This window comes from Talpa europaea (genome assembly GCF_964194135.1).
Source record: "Talpa europaea genome assembly, chromosome: 8".
Lineage (NCBI taxonomy): Eukaryota > Metazoa > Chordata > Mammalia > Eulipotyphla > Talpidae > Talpa > Talpa europaea.
Window position 1 is genome coordinate 81,717,449 of NC_140075.1, and position 17,699 is coordinate 81,735,147.

At 44.0% G+C, this 17,699-nt stretch overlaps 1 protein-coding gene across 4 annotated transcripts in view; it reads right to left on the minus strand.

Annotated features, from left to right (window-relative positions):
* CDKL1 (cyclin dependent kinase like 1) overlaps positions 1-5,279 on the minus strand; it is a gene marked incomplete at both ends in the record, with an annotated part of 45,749 nt that extends 40,470 nt beyond the window's left edge. For all 4 annotated transcript variants that reach the window (XM_084241308.1, XM_084241309.1, XM_084241307.1 and 1 more), the window contains one exon: positions 5,112-5,279. In XM_084241308.1, coding sequence (XP_084097434.1) covers positions 5,112-5,279 — 168 coding nt within the window. The remainder of the gene's footprint in view (positions 1-5,111) is intronic.
* Between the last annotated feature and the right edge of the window lie 12,420 nt (positions 5,280-17,699).

The window sequence follows — 17,699 nt, forward strand, 5'->3', positions numbered from 1 at the left end:
TGTCTCTCTTATTTTTCTTATATCTGGATGGAGGGTTGCCACAGACAGTGTCCTAGTTGTTGCTTTGAACCTCGAGGTTGGTGTGATCTATTCTAAAGTCCCTGTATCATCTGCCACACTGCTGAAGGTCAGCCCAGGCACCTCTTAGTGGCACCACCCTGTCCTTTACCTTTAATTCCTCTGGGGGCATCCACTTTTTCCACCACTGCTGGCTGGAATTCCTTATGTCCCCTTTCAATAGTTCTACCATTTTCATTCCACAGAGAGAAGGTTCAGTATCATAGAAGCTTGGGACTTTAGTAATAAAATTCTTGGTTGGTTGGTTGGTTGGTTGGTTGGTTGGTGTTTGCTTTTAACTACACAGCCCTTTTCTTGCAGATATGTAATATTTCCCAGGGGCTAAGTTTGGTTTAACTACACTCGCCTACTTTATGCAGAATACTTGCCCACCTCCCATCAGGAGGCCCTTGATGACCCCAGCCCATCATACCAGACTTCTGGATTTAAGATGATTTTTTTTTCCCCCAAAGAACTTGTCTTTCTCTGTATTCTGACTTCTGTCATGATTACCCTACTTACAACTAGGTTATGGAAAAGGGTTGAAATCGTTCCTGTAGATTTCATGGGTCAAATCAGGAGTTGTTGTATATTCTGGTAGAAGTTCTATACCCACAGCTCGGAAATAGCTGTGGATCCTGTTACATAAAGTTAAGGATAGTGTATGTAAAGAACCTAGCAACATTCCAATTTTATTCTCCCTAGTCCATGAATTGGTCTTTTATTATATTATTAATTTCCAGACTATATTATTATAGTTATTTCAGGTCATGACCCATGTTAGTAACTCAAGGTTATGTCTCCAACAATCTTCTTCCTCCAAAAACATTGTTTTCTCTTTATTGGATAGATATCATTGATATACAATATGCTTACTTTCCCATTTTAAAAATAACAATTAAAAAAAAAAAAACCTTTCTTGGCCCCTCATCATTCCAAGTGCCTCCTACCTATTTATCAACTTCCTTCTATAAAATTCCTCAAAAGAGTTGCCTATTTCACTTTGCTCCTTTCATTCTCTCTTGAATTCTCTCTGATAAAGGTATCATTCCTATCACTCCACCAAAACCATACTTGTCAAGATGTCAAATGACCCTCCCTCATATTTTCAAGGCCAATGACTAATTCTATGTCTGTGCTAATGGTGATCTTTAACACCATTGAACAGCCCCTCCGTCTTGAAATATTTTCTTCTTCTTAATTTCTTTTTTAAATGTTATTTTATATATTTTTGTATCATTTTTCATTTTTGCACAATGTATGCATCTTCTTTTTTGGTATGATTCAGTCTCTCTCTCTCCCTCGCTCTCTCTCTCTCTTTCTCTGTCATTGGTTTCTTCACTAAGCCTTTAAGCTCTTGGGAATTTCCGTTCTTGCCTCCCCCTCCTCATCTTCCTGACCTCCAAATTCTGAAGCTCCAGGACAGGGTCCAGTCTTTGTATTTGCTTCTCCATTTCTCATGATGACCACAGTCATGGTTACGCTGATATTTCTCAACTTCCTGTCTCCAACCTACAGTTTCCCCTGAATGTTAGACCTGTATATTTCATTGGCCACTTTACATTCTCCTTGTTGATCTCTCAAACTTTATATAATCAGAACAGAACCCTTGATTCCCTTTCTCCTCAAATTTGCACCTACATCTCCCTATTGCAACAAATAATCTCTCCATTCTTCCAGTTACTGAGGTCAGGAACTTTTTAGTTGTTTTTGATTTCTCATCTAACCATCAGATACCTATGTGCTCTCCTCAGAGAGTGTAAGTCTACGATCTGACCAGCTCCACCACCACCACTCTGACCCAAACCCCATCACCTCACACCTGAACTGCTCCAACAGTTTTCTAGGTGATATTCCTGCTCACTTCTGGAGTTGGAGCAAGCAGCAGCTAGGGGAATCCTCCTCGAATGTAAGACATACAGGGCATCTCTCTGCTCAAAACCCTCTGATGGTTCCCATCTCAGCCAAAGTAAAATCCTTTCTCTGTATTGGCCCATGAGGCCCTGGATCTGACCCTTTACCACTCTAGCTTTCTCTCCTATTATCTGCATCCTCACTTACTCTGGTCCAGACACCGTGATCTCCTTGCTCCTCCTAGGACATACCAGGACCAGAACACACCTAGAAGAAACCCTTGGCCCTTCCTGAGATCTTTATATTTACTATTTCCCCTGCCTGGAACACTTCTCGTTGGATAGCTGCAGAAGTCATCCCTTACTTTTCCTTCTAGTCTTTATTTTTTCACAATGGAAAGTGAGTTTGAAAAATGGAAGGGCAGTTGCTTTGAGCTCAGGTATTGCATCATAATTTTAATACTGACACTAAAATGGTACTTATTTGGTTTTTTTTTTTTAAGTGTTATTTTTTTTATGCATACAAGAACAGGGGTACAGCCAGAGGTGCAGGGGGTGAGAGGATTCACCAGAGACAGAGTGGGGAACAGAACAGAACAGAACAGAACACACTGCTGAGGGGAGCAGCAGGCAAGACAGGAGAGTTCTGCTGTGCCTTAAGAGTCAGCTCTCTGGCCAGAGGTCAAACTCGTGCTGCAGTGGCTGTAGATAGCTACACAGTGCTGAGACTTAACCCCTCACACCACCAGGGAGGCCCTAAAATGGCACTTACTTTGTTCTTAAAGTAGAATATGAGCTGACTGACTTGAACTGGAGTAATTGTTATTTTTTTTAAGTTTAATTATGTAACCAGAAAAAATATGATTCAAAATGAAAACATTAAAAGGAGGTTTGTGCTACAACAGAAAGCTGTGTGGAAGTTCCTCAAATTAGTAAAAATGGAGCTACCATATGACCCAGTGATGCCACTCCTAGGAATCTAACCAAAGGATGCAAAAGTATTAATTCAAAAGGAAACTAGCACTCCTATGTTTATTGTAGCACCATTTACAATAGCTAAGATATGGAAACAACCTAAATGCCCAATAGCAGACAAATGGATCAAGAAGATGTGGGATATATACACAGTGGAATACTATTCATATACACAATGGAATACTATTCAGCAATCAAAACGATAAACTCATGCCATTCACAGCAACCTGGATGGAACTAGAAGGGATTATAAGTAAAATAAGTCAGGGGCCTCCCTGGTGGCGCAGCGGTTGAGCGCTGCGTTGTGAAGCTGCCCGCAGCCTCTGCAGCGCCGGTTCGATCCCCGGCCACCAGAGGAGAGTCCCGCATGGCACGCAGACCTCTCCTGCCGCCCGCTGCTCCCCTCAGCAGTGTACTTCGGTCCTTCTGCCTGCTCTGCTCCCCGCTCTGGCTCTGGTGAATTCTCTCACCCTCCCACGCTTCTGACTGTACCCAGTGCTTGAATAAATAAATAAATCGGGCCTCCCCGGTGGCGCAGCGGTTGAGCGCTGGGTTGCGAAACTGCGCGCGGCCTCTGCGGCGCCGGTTCGATCCCCGGCTGCTCCCCGGCCACCAGAGGAGGGTCCCACATGGCGTGCAGACCTCTCCTGCCGCCCACTGCTCCCCTCAGCAGTGTACTTCGGTCCTTCTGCCTGCTCTGCTCCCCGCTCTGGCTCTGGTGAATTCTCTCACCCTCCCGCGCTTCTGACTGTACCCAGTGCATGTATAAAAACAAAACAAACAAACAAACCAGCAAACAAATAAATAAAGCATGCCTCTATAAAAAAAAAAAAAAGAATAAATAAATAAATCTTAAAAAAAAATAAGTGAAATAAGTCAGAAGTAAAAAGAAAAATATAAGATGTTTTCACATATAGGAGGAATATAGGTTATCTAAACAAAGGGTCAAAAAAAAGATGAAACTTGCAGGCAAACTATAGATCTGAGGCGTATAGCAGGGAGGGGAAGGAGAGGAGTCAAAATAAGGGAGGGACTGTGGTGATGGTTCACAGGTGATGTGGTGGTGGGAGGTTTAGGGGACAACACATGAGCAGAGAAATCAGCTATTGTACAAAATAAACAACAATGTAATAAAATAAAAATTAATCAAGTAATTAATTTTTTAAAAAGGTGGCTTGCAGTAGGACCTCTTGGTAAAGAAAGTTTATATTTAGTATAGGAAGCAGTTCACTAGTACAGATACTGAACTCATATCATCAAACTGTGGCAGGTTTTTCTCCCCAAATGGCACAAAAGAAAGCTATTTAAAAAGTGTTTCAAATTTTCAGAAAAAAGTATTTTCTAAAAATATTTACAAAATAGGTTTCTGGATAATTATTATCTTCAGAAGCATTTAGTAATGGACAGTTACATGTTCACATATGCCTTCACACCAAGGATGGGAAGCAGTGTAGATTATCATTAGCTTGCTCTTTCCTTCTCATATTGTCAGTTACATACATCAGAACACAGAGGTCCTCTTTAAAACAAAGCTAACTCTCACCTATTCATTACATGTCATATTCTAATGGCAACTTTGGTTTTCACCTTCAAAGAAATTCAGAAAAGAAGCCTTTTTCCATTACAGGAAAAAAGTATCTTCAGCTTATCATAAACAATTGGTGCCCCCTCTGACACCATGGTCTCCTATGTGAACTTATAGACTTTTTAAGTGACTATTTTCAGTCTTAAAAAAAAAAAAGCTTTCCTCTAGATAGAGTATTATGATGCCTGGCAGCAGATAAAGATGAGGTGTAAATAAAAACCTTCAGTTTCCTAGTAATCTGAAAACAGGTGAATGATTAATTTTCTTAATAGACTGAGAACATGAACAAAAGATAGCTCAGAAGTTTAAAAATCATGAATGCTAGCAAAGTTGCATTCTGTTGTGTTTGTATTGTTATAATTGATGACTCTTGAAGAACCAGATCTCCAGGTGAGGTGGGAGAAAATAAGACAGCCCACAGAATCTCTGAAAGTGAATACCACCTTTCCCTGCATTTCTGTCTGTGCCTTCTAGTTCATCAAATGACAGGTGCCTTGTGCAGGGACATCCCATTTGTGTCACTAAGGACAAAAGCCCCTGAGTGACAAAGATGTACCCACATCTCAAGGCATTTTTAAAAACATAACACAACTCACTTTAATTATTAAGTCCCTGAGAATTCGCTTTAATGAATTAATTACCTTGAGCATGCGAATTTCTCGTAGTGCAATTTTCTTGATGACAGGGTCATCTTCTGACTCCAGAAACCTCTTGATGGCCACCATCTGCCCCGTGTCCCTGTTCCTGCATTTGAAAACAACTCCGTAGGATCCTTCGCCAATTTTCCCAATTTTTTCATACTTCTCCATCACAACGCGCTAAATTTTCTTAAAAGGGATCTTCACATAGCTGGAAAATGTCACTGACAAAATATTGGCGTGCACAGACTGCACGAAGACCACTCAACGCTGGGTCTCTTCAAGGACCTGCAACAAAAGAAAGGCACCTGTCAAAGCCCTGGGAGCTCACACGCGTCGGTGAAGGCTGGCCCGGGGCGCGGGCAACGTGATCCAGGAGGAGCTGCCTTCGTCACCCAATTTTAATAGTTCAAATGCAACCCGTCAGCCTCAAACGAACAGAGATGTAAGCTAATCTATCTTTTTAATGTCATAGTTCATGCGATCCAAGACACATGAGCTGGCTGGCGGACGCGGACGGCTAAGGGTTTCCCCGGTTCTAATTTCTGGTGTCGTTTCCGTGCGCAAGAGGACACGGCCCGGCTCCCCGCGGGGCGGCGCGCGGCTTGGGGCGCCGGGAACAGCTCGGCTCAGCCAGGCGCCCGCCCCGCGCCTGTGCCACCAGCTCCGGGGCGCGCACGGAGCTCGTGGGGGACCAGGCCACCTACCCCGCCCCGCTGCTGCTGCAGGCAGCGCGGCTCTAGCCCCCCAACTTCTGCCCCATGCCCCGACCCGCGCAGCCTCAGGGCGCCCCGTGTAGACCAGGCCTGCGGGGCCCCGCGCCCCGACCCCGCCAGGGACTCACCGCCGAGGCGGCCGGGCCTGGTCTGGCTCCCGCCTCGCTGACTCTCGCCAGTCTCCGTGCGCCGGGGCCGGGCTGGTGATCCCTATGGGAACCGGCCCGGGCTGGGGCTGCTGGGCGGAGCTGCCGCTCCCCAGCTCCGTTCCCCAACACCACCCGCTCCTTGCTGGGGGAAGGGCCTGGCCCTGCGGCCCTCCGGCCAGGGAGGGGCGGCCCTGACGGAGAGCCTGGGTCCCTGCATGTCCCTCTGCCCAGGGGGAGGCCTGCGAGATGCAAACTCCCGCAGACGATGAAAAACACACAGCCCAAAGCGCCTGCAGGGGGATGCCCGCTCTAGAAAGTACCCCCTCCTTCTCCTTCCTCCTCTCCCCTCAGCTTCAGCCCCACGCTTTATGGTAACTGATTACTCCCCGGTGCAGCCCCCAACCCCTAATGACAGCTTCTGTGTCCTGATCAGTGCTTGCTCGAGCGTCCAGCCGATAAGGAAGGAACGAATGAATGATAGCGCATAGAGGAAAAGAGGTAGAGGACTGTATGATGGCTGAACTGGTTAAAGGGAGCACTTGCCTCCACCAGCTGGAGCCTGGGGTGGAGACAGGCGGCTCCTTGATTGTTGATTTCCTGTAGCAGGCCTGAGGGTGATGCGGCTTATTGACCCTCCCTTGTCTTAGGTTCCTTATTCCCAGCCTTCTCCCTGTTAACTTCAGCTCACTCAGGTCTGAGCACAGTCACGGGAAGTTGACGGACCTGGGGGGCGTCATAGAATAAGGTAATTTGCCACTGGGCAGATTGCCTCAATACTTTATCATCCACCCTATTCCATATGCCCAGCACTGAGATGCGTGTTTGCTCTGGAAGCAGTACTTGAGGAGAGATTATTACATTGTCTTTTCCGGCCTCCCGGGTGGCGCAAGGGGTTAAGATGCAACCTATGAAGCTATCAGCAGCCACTAAAGCATGAGTTCGATCCCTGGCCAGGGAGCAACCCACACGGTGCTGCAGAGCTCTCCTGCCTCGCCCACTGCTCCCCTCAGTAGTGTACTTGGGTCAATCTGCCTGTTCTCTGTCTCTGTTTCTGGTGAATCTTCTCACCCCCACACCTCTGGCCTGTACCCCAGCTCTTGTATGCATAAATAAATAAATCTTTAAAAAAATATATTGTGTATTAAACAGAGAACAATCTGCTGCCAAGCTGCGTAGCACTCAGTGTAAATGCGAAATGTTCAGGAAGGACCTGGATGAGATATTGTTACAGGGCAGCCCCAATACAAAATGAGTTGCCTGACTGTGGGTCCTCACCCGCGTGCTTAAAAGGACTTATCAATACTCTACTGCAGGCACACATGAAAGGTTAATAAAAGGTTTATTTACAAGGAAGGGGCATATGAGGAAATGTACAATACAGGGAGAAAAGTGGGAGACAAAATTTTAAATGCATCCTACCTGATCCGCCGATCTGGAATCCCATGTGGCACTCTGAGAGCTGCCCGCAAGCCAGGAGCCTTGAAGCCAGGAAGCGAGCGAGGGAGCGAAAGAGCCCCCAAGGCCCACGTGTTTGGTTTTTATACCAAACCTGCCTGCTTAACTCCACCCTCAGGTCCCAACCACCTTCCCTTTGGTGGTGACGGGATTCGACTTTCCCAATGTCTTGATGGCTTTGGTCTGGAGTGGGGGTGGAGTCCACAAAGCCTGCATGGAATTAGCTCAGGACATCCTTTCCCCCTAACAGCATGATGGTGGCTGCCTTGAAAAGGTAGCATACAGGAAGGAGGGAAGGAAGCATACAGATGGGAGTCCAGGGATGTGCTAGAGGTGGCCACTGAACCCCCAGAAATTGTTTGCAAATGGCATTCACTACTGATGTGTCTCCTGTTCCTCTAGCATTGCCTTTCTTAGAACATGATTGTAGTGGCAGGAATGAGCACTGCAGGTTTTCTATGATCCAGCAGACCGGGTAAAGGAGGAGAGAGTCCTGGAGACCTTGGTGGCTTTTGCAGGTCTTTTATTTAGATTCACCAGGCATATGGCGGCAGGGGTGCTGGGGGACCAGGAGGCTGGAAGTCCTCCCAGCCCCCAGCAAATCCTCACTCTATCTGGGCTCTCTCGGACATTCTCTCTGCTTCTCTTCTTCTCTCGGCTTCCGTTCGTTCTTGGCTTTTACTGGCGTCCCCGTGACACCGCCCTTATAAACTCAGTCTCTCAGCCCAGGTGTACCCACTCCAGGTGCCCGCCATCAGGCATGCATTCAGGACCACAGGGTTCCCTCATCTATCTATCCTAATGGCGGGAGGGCAGAAAGCCTGATACTTTTTACCTTACCCTACAATGATATAAATGGATTTATATATCAGATCACCTTTTGAAGCTAAGCTTCTTTCAGTTAACATAGACACTTGAGATTCATCTCCATTGTTGCACTTATTAACGGTTCTTTCCTTTTTTATCTGAGTAATATTGTATAATGTTCGTACCTTCCCAGCTGATGAATGTTTGGATTGTTTTCAGTTTTTGGTGATTATAAATCAATCCACTGTCAACGTTTATGCATGGTCTTTTGTGTGAGTGTTTGCATTTCTCTTAGCAAATAACTTAGGAGTACTGCTGAGTCATATGATAAGTAAATGATACCTACCAAGTGTAAGTAAATACCAAAATGTTTTCCAAAGTAACTATACCATTTTATATTCCTGCTAGCAATGCTCTAATTGCTCTGCATCCTTGCCAGGACTTGTTATGTCAGTTTGTTACCGGGCAGCCCCGATACAAAACGGGTTGCCTGACTGTGGGTCCTCACCCGCGCGCTTAAAAGGACTTATCAATATTCTACTGCAGGCACACATGGAAGGTTAATAAAAGGTTTATTTACAAGGGAAGGGCAAATGAGGAAGTGTACAACTCAGGGAGAAAAGTGGGAGATAAAGTCTTAAATTTGTCCTACCTGATCCGCCGATCTGGAATCCCAAATGGCACTCCGAGAGCTGGCTGCGAGCCACAAGCCATGAGGCCAGGATGCGAGCGAGAGAACGAGAGCCCCCAAGGCCCACGTGTCTGGTTTTATACCAAACCTGGCTACTTAACTCCACCCTCAGGTGGAGTCCACAAAGCCTGTATGGAATTAGCTCAGGACATCCTTTCCCCCTAATAAGTTCTTGATTTTAACCATTCTAATAAGTGAGTGAAAGTATCGTGTGATTTTAATTTGCATTTCCTTAAAGACTAATGTTGAGAAGTTGTCATGTGCTTTTTTACCATCTGGACTCTTTTCACTTAGAAGTTCTATTAGTGAAGAGATTTTTGTAAATTCCTTGGAATTTTCTATGTGGACAACCATGTTGTAACAGGATGGTTCCCAGGAAAGGGGGAGGTTCCAGGTTTCCTGCCCCACCCAAGGGAGGGTGGAGCTGAGCAGAGAGAAGAAGAAGCTACAGAGGAAACTGAGGAAGGAGGGAAGCAGGGTGGAGAGCCAGAAGATGTGAAGGAGGCATGTGGAGCAGAGAGACATGTGAAGAAACTGTACTTGCCTTTTGGTCGTGGACTGGGTGACACAGATGCGGGCAAGAGACCTGTGGGGGGATAACAATGGAGGTTTTTGTCTTGATTTTTATTTTGCTCTTTTCTTCCCAGACTTGTCTGGTTGTTTCTGATGTTTTTCTGTGGGTCCCCACTCAAAGGTGCTTTAGATTTGTGGCAGGCTTTGGGGCCTTGCTCTGGGCCAATCCTGCTTGGGTAGACTTTTACCCACGAGGGGACAGGTAACTTTGCGTGCTTGATTTAGAAACTATATTCTTTGCCTTTCCTGTATTGTTTACTAATTGTCCTAAAGTTCCTTTTCAGGGCCTCCCTGGTGGCGCGAGGGTTAAGACGCAACCTATGAAGCTGTCCGCAGCCACAGCAGCACGAGTTCGATTCCCTGCCAGCTAAGGAGCAGGCCACATGGCACGCAGACCTCTCCTAACTCACCCGCTGCTCCCCTCAGCAGTGTATTTCAGTCAGTCTGCCTGTTCCGTTCCCTACTCTATCTCTGGTGAATCCTCTCACCACCAACCCCCTACACCTCTGGCCTATACCCCAGCTCTTGTAAGCATAAATAAATAAATCTTTTTTTTTTTTTGTAAAAAAGATAAAGTTCCTTTTCATTAAAATCTCATATGTTTTGTGTTGATGCAGTGGATGGCAGAACCTATTTAGAGCAGGCAGGTTTGCAGGCTCTGGGGTGCCCCTCTCCCTGCCCTGTAACAATGTCATTTGCAAATAGAGACAATTTTAGTTCTTCCTTACTGGTACGCCTTTTGTTTCTTTATCTTGCCTTATTGAACTCTAAGCACCAGTTTAAATCCATCCCAGAAATCTTGATATATTGTATTTTCATTTTCATGCAGCACAAAAATATTTTCTAATATTCCTCGTGACTTCCTATTTGACACTTGGGTTATTTTGTAGTGTGATGTTCAATTTCCAACTATTTGGATATTTTCCAGATACCTTTTTGTTATAGACTTCTAGTTAATGCCCTTGCTTTCCGAGGAATCCCTTTCTATGATTTAAATTATTTGAAGTGTGTTGAGGTTTGTTTTATGGCCCAGAACATGGTCTATGTTAGTGAATGTTTCTTTTTGACAATTAAAAAAATATTTTTCAACGAGGTGGTAAAGTCAATATGAATTTCTCCAGAACTACTTTGTCTGGAGTTCATACCAGGTTAAAGTTAGTCTGGAAGGTTAACGCCACAAGGTGCAGTACCCAAGGAGCTGGAACTCTGCCAAGCCCAGTGGTAGTTAAAGTAGGGAGCAAGTGCAGCAGTTATTTATGCTTAAGTGGGCAGTGAGGCAGAAAGCAAGCGTGACTTGCAGCTGTGCCAGTTGTTCTGTTTGGAGGAAGTTAGAGCAAAATTTTAGAGAACAGCTTTAAAGGGAAACAAACAGTTGATGTCACCACTGAGCATAAAACAGGGAAGATACTATGGCCTATAGACTGTCAAATTACAGGCAGTACTTTCAGTTGGCAGTACTGAAATCGGTTTCGATATCAAAGAATTCTAACTTCTGGGAAGGATAGTTGAGAAAAGGTCTAATATATGAAGGCTTTTTCTCAAATAAGTACAAAGAATAGTGAAATAATATTTTTATTTTCTACTGACAGTTCTGCATAATTGGAGAATTCTTCGGTGTCCTTAGGATAACACAAAAAGCACGGTGGTATTTTAATCACTATGGAAACAACAAATATTCACTAGAGTAACATGTGAATGTTACATAAGAGAAAGAGCGTGGGATTTTGACGCAGAAGACCAGTATTTCTACCTTCTTACTGGGGTTTCATTTTGTGAATGAGCATTATAATTACCTAAACAACATCAACAATGATGCTTAATGAGTGTTTACTTCATGGTAGGCATGATGCTAAGTCTTTTATACATGGACCTCTCACTACAATCCTAGGAGAGGGGCGTCAAGGCTAATCCTGAGGTTCCAGATGAGGAAACTGAGTTTTAGAATGGGCAGATCAGGGACACAAAGCTAGTGAGTAGTGAAGCTGGGATTAGAACATAGGCAGTCTGACTGCAGAACCTCTGCTCCTAACCATTTTACTAATACTCCCTAGTACATAGGGGTGGTGGACAAGATTTTTGAGTTAACATATAGGACATTGGGAGTTAACCCAAATTATAATGCACAATGTAGCACCCTCCTTTAAAAAAAAAAGAAAAAAACTCCAGGAATGTGAGTTTGAGATAAAGTATATATTGGTCCCTGCCCCAGGGTACTGGCACAGAGCTTCTGAAATCCTTGTAAATTCCTAAGTGATAAAAGCCCTAGGGGTATCTTTTGTTCTATTCCAGTAATTCATGATGGGCTCCTGGATGGGGGCTGGTCACCAAAAAAGGCCAAGCCCTAGTTAGGAGCTGGGCATTTTCATCCCCTCCCCCATTCTCCAGAGAGAAGTGGGGGATTTGGAGTTAATAATTGGTGATGCCTACATGAGGAAGCCTCCATGAAAATTCCAGGTTGATAAACAGGTAGATTTGGGGTGCAGTGGTGTGTCTGGAGATAGGGTGGGAGATCTGTGTCCCTTCCCACATAACTTGCTCTATAAATCACTTCCATCTGAATGTTCATCTGGATCCTTTTATAATTAACCCTTTTATAATAAGCCGGTAAAGTGGTAAGTATTTCCCTGAGTTTTTGCACTGCTTTGGCAAATTAATTTGATTCAAAGGAGGAGGTATGGGAACCTCTATTAGTAGCCTATCAGTACTATTAGTACCCTACTAGTACTCTATTAGTACCCTATTAGTACTAATAGAGAAATAGTAAACAGAACCTCTATTTAGTAAATAGAAATAAATAGTAAATAGTAAATAGAAATAAATAGAACCTCTATTTATACCCTATTAGTCAGAAGTGTAGATAGTACCTATAGCCAGTTGATCAGAAGCATCTGGACCTGTGATTGGCATTAGAAGTGTGTGTGTGTGTGTGTGTGTGTGTGTCTCTCGGGGTGGGCAGTCTTATAAGAGTGAAGCCAATGCTATATCTGGGAAGACAATACCTGAATTGATTTCAGTTATAGGATATACAGTTGGTGTCTAGAGAATTGCTTGGTTTAAGGAAAGACCTCCAAACATATGGTCACCAGAAATGTCAGAAGTTAAGTGTGTGAAAATACAGGAAATGCAGGAAAGAAACACACAGTAGCGTTTTTCCCAATAGAGGAACGAAAAGCTAGATTTTTCCTTTTCAATGAGTCCTGTCATTCTGTTTCTCATAGCAGCTCAGCAGTGTTATCTGTGTGCAGGCCAGCTCTTACTGTAGCACAAGCCTCCAGAATTACTGACACCTCATCTGAGTGCTATACTTGGTGGCAATGCTTGAAGCTTATTTTTCCTTCCAATTATGTTTCCTGTAAAGAAAAGGGGTTGTGTCATTGTGATCTTAAAATGACACTGTATAGCCATTTGAGGAAATACTTTAGTAATTATTTTCCCCTACTTTAAGTAGATTTAGAAAGGAAATGTTTTCCAGGACACTTACACCAAATAATTAATAACTACCAATCGGGGAACTTATGTTTCAGGCCCCAAAATCCATATTAATTTTTACCTTAGTCCTATGGTTGGACTTATTGACTGGCTGGCATTCTTAACTGCCCCATTTATAACAGAAGATGCTGAGGCCCTGAGATGTTGGTCCGAGCAGGCAAGGCCACTCTGCTCTCAGGACTGAAGGCAGGTTTCAAAATTAACTCCATGTGTTTCCAAAGACCACGATCTGGTGGACGTGGATTGAGTTATGACAACAAAGAACACCTTGAGAAACTAAGGAAAAGCCAGGTTCCTCCTCACCAGTCACTGCTGAGCCGTAAAAAACCAGGTTTGTAAATGTCTTCTCTTCCCATCTTACCTGGAGGTAATCAACTATGTAAATATTGGACCATCAGCTCAAATAAAGTAACAGCTAATCATCTTTGAGTTTATATGTGGGTCTAGGCTGCAATAAAGTATTGTCATCCCTAGTTAACATAGCAATAATTTTGTGTAAATCTTTCCTATTAAACCCTTAACTACATTTATATATGGCAAGCATCCTTTTAAAGCACATTTTTCTGGGCCTCCCTGGTGGCTCAGCGGTTGAGCGCTGGGTTGCGAAGCTGCCCGCAGCCTCTGCGGCGCCGGTTCGATCCCCGGCTGCTCCCCGGCCACCGGAGGAGGGTCCCACATGGCGCGCAGACCTCTCCTGCCGCCCGCTGCTCCCCTCAGCAGTGTACTTCGGTCCTTCTGCCTGCTCTGCTCCCTGCTCTGGCTCTGGTGAATTCTCTCACCCTCCCGCGCTTCTGACTGTACCCAGTGCTTGTATAAACAAAAAACAAACAAATAAATAAATAAAACATGCCTCTATCAAAAAAAAAAATAAAGCACATTTTTCTTCTGAAAACTTGCTTTGTGAGTCTTCCTTTAATAACCTCAGGATTCTGTTCATCAATTTTCAACAAGTGTGTATGTGTGTGTGTGTGTGTGTGTGTATACCACAAACATACCACCAAGCAATCCCCACACCAGCTGGCCATCCTACAGTTCAACCCGGTTCTAGTAGATACATTGCCTACTGAGAGATACAGTGTCAGGTTCCACGGGCTAAGAGCTCTGACCCACAAGACTGTCCTCTACTTCACACACCAGTGGGCGAGACCAGATTGTTACCTGTGCTTCTAACCAATTGTCCATAAATCAGACTTTCCCACAACCCTCTCCTGTGTTGGATTGACTTGCTAGAGAGGCTCACAGAACTCAGGAAACCCATTTGCTCATTAGTTATTGATTATTACAAAGGATATTAAAGGATGCAAATCAACAGCCAGATGAGGAGATCCGTATATGAAAGGAGCTCGTGTCCTCATGGAGTTTGAGGCTAGCTGGTGTGGTGGTGTGCAGAAGAGCTCTGCGCCCCCTGTGTGGGAGCTCCCTAAAGGCCGTCCTTTGGGTTTCTAGAGGACTCATTACACAGCTACAAGCCATTAAATCATGGCCCTGGGGGACTGATTCAACCTCCTGCTTCTCTTTCCTGCTTGGAAATCAGGGAGTGGGACTGAAAGAAAGTTTCAATCCCTTATTCATGGTCATTTGTTCCCCTGACAACCAGCCCCCATGCTGAGGTGTTTTGCAAAAGTCACCTCATTAACATAAACCCAGTGGTGGTGGAAAGGGGCTTGTTATAAATAACAGGGCATCCACTTCACCTTCATAACTCTCAAATATTTTCAGAATCTGAGGACGGACAAGAGATCAAATATTTAACAAAAGATGTTTCTATTGCTCTGACCTGCTTAAGAAATTCTGACGATTTTGGGAATGGTGAACCACTAACCATGGAGACATATATTTTGGTCATTTAGATGTGTGTGTGTGTGTATGTATATATATATATATATATATATATATATATATATCACAATATCTCACAACCTCAACATTTTTGCATTTTCAGATTTTAAAACAGCCACCCATGACTGAACAATGAACCCAAATGCCATGAGATCGCAGCAACTTCAACACAAAAACCCTAGTTCTGGGCCACCAGTGGGCGAGTCATACATGCTGCTTCTTCAGGAAATGTCCCCAGCACTCAAGGTGTCTATCTATTTGCCACTTTGGACAGTCGACTGCTAACCACACTTCATCGGAAGGCTATCTGCATATGTGTCTGTGCCTTTATGATCGTGTGCTGGGAGTGTCAGAGGTATTGCTGCAGGCTGCGGACTGTCAATGTGCAGAGCTTCTTCTCTTGCCTGCTGACTCAGAGGACTGGTGTTTACAGTGTACCTTTTGCTTTTCAAAATAACTTCACAAGGGTCTGTGAAGGGTGAGGGCACATCTGGCATTTGAGGGAACAGATTCAGAAAATTTGAATTGTAAAGAGTCAGAAAACAATGGGAACACATTGGCCTAGAAGCTGGGGTCTGAATTCTGAATTGTATTCTTTCCATTTATTTTTTGTCCAGTGACTTCAAAATAGATAGCTTTAACTATAGGGTTAAAAAAAATACAAATCTGGGCCTCCCTGGTGGCCTAGGGGTTAAGTCTCAGTGCTTTCACAGGTGTGGCCTGAGTTTTATCCCCAGCCAGGGAGCTAACCCACATAGCACAGTAGACCTCTCTTGTCTCGCCTCCTGCCCCCCTCAGCAGTGTATTTCAGTAGATCCACCTGTTCTACTCCCCACTCTGTCTGGTGAATCCTCTCACTCCCTGTACTCCTGGCTTATAGCCCAGTTTTTCTATGCAAAATAAGTAAATAAAATCTTTACAAAACACAAGTCTGCTTTAAGAAAACCTAATTTTAAAATAGAAATATTTGTGTGTGATCATGTGGGGAAGGAAGAGAGGAGAGGACAGGAAGTATGAATTATTTGCATTTTAAAAATAGTCTTCAGGGGCCTCCCTGGTGGCGCAGCGGACCCGCAGCCTCTGCAGCGCCAGTTCGTTCCCCGGCTGCTCCCCAGCCAGCAGAGGAGGGTCCCACATGGCACACAGACCTCTCATGCCGCCCGCTGCTCCCCTCAGCAGTGTACTTCGGTCCTTCTGCCTGCTCTGCTCCCCGCTCTGGCTCTGGTGAATTCCCTCACCCTCCCATGCTTCTGACTGTACCCAGTGCTTGTATAAATAAATAAATAAACAAATCTTAAAAATAAATAAATAAATAAAAATAGTCTTCACTTTTATGTAAAATAAAATGAGATCTCATTTCATACAGATTGTTTTACAAAGACATGCATTTCTTAAATGATTTAATACTTTAAGGTCATTCAACTGTCCCTTCCCTTGGAAAAAGTTTGTGGCTGCTTATTCATTAGTGTCTAGATCACTCTTTGTACAAACAGTAACCTCTGGTACCCTAGATACACTTTCCATGTTAACCAGGGAATTTTTGGTAGGTGTGTATTGATCCAAAGATCTAAATAGTTTCACAAGATCATCTTTAAGCTGCATACACGCTGAGGATTGAATGAAGATCATAGTTACAACCACATGCAGAAATCTTCTTGTTGTAAATAGCTTTCACAGAAATGGCTCATCATCAAGTTAGTAGTAAAATTTTACTGTGAAGCATCTAAAATGAATCCACTTGTAGATCCTTGTAAAAAAAAAGTATGCATTTAGACTATATTCCCCTCCACCCCCCACACAGATATAATGAAATCCTTCACCTTAAACAGCAACATATTTATTTTTCTGCAATATCATCTGACCTGATTTTTCCATTAAGAGTATGAACTCAGGAGTCAGACTGCCTTGGATTGAATCCAGTTTTGCTACAAACTATTTTGTGAGAACTCTGGCAAATTACTCAACCTCTTATACTTCCCTTTTGTCATCTGCAACATAAAAATTAGCTACCTCTTAATGTTGTGAGGATTAAATCTGTGCTATATTCATATTAGCTTTTACTGTTATTATCATCATGAGAGTCATAATCTCAATATTAAATTCTGTCCAGGTGGAAATTTCATTTACTTCTCAAATGTATTGGATAGGTTTACTGAATTTATAGATTCACTTTGTGCCTACAATCAAGAACAAACATCTTTTTAATCACTCGCTGTTCTGAGCAACACTTCTACGGTTCTCTCAGGAAGCCAGCGCTACCCATGCTCCTGGGGCCATGGAAAGGAGATGGCACAGGATGGGGGGTGAACCACACCCAGGTTCACATTTGGCTTCTATACTTCATTTTTGGCTGTGTGAAATTAGGAAAATTTGTGTTTTAGTCTGGATTTCTTTCTCTTTTTTTTTTTTTTCAGTTTTTTTTAAAGTAACCTTTTTATTTTGATAAAAATGTAGATAAACAGAAACCCCATTAACCTTTGTCCAGTTCCCCCCATTGGTAATGTAACAGGGTGGTCTCCAGGAAAGGGGGAGTTTCCATGTTTCCTGCCCCACCCAAGGGAGGGTGGAGCTGAGCAGGGAGAGAAGAAGCTGCAGAGGAGACTGAGGAAGGAAGGATGAAGGATGGAGAGCAATGAGGAGACCTGGAGGAGGCACATGGAGCTGAGAGACACGGAAAAAACTGCGCTTGCCTTTTGGTCATGGACTGGTTGACACAGATGTGGATAAGAGACCCATGGGGAGGTGACAACGGTGGGTTTTGTCTTGATTTTGATCTTGCTCTTTTCCTTCAAGACTTGTCTGGTTGTTTCTGATGCTTTTCTGTGGGTTCCCAACTGGAAGGTGCTTTAGACTTGCGACAGGCTTTGGGGCC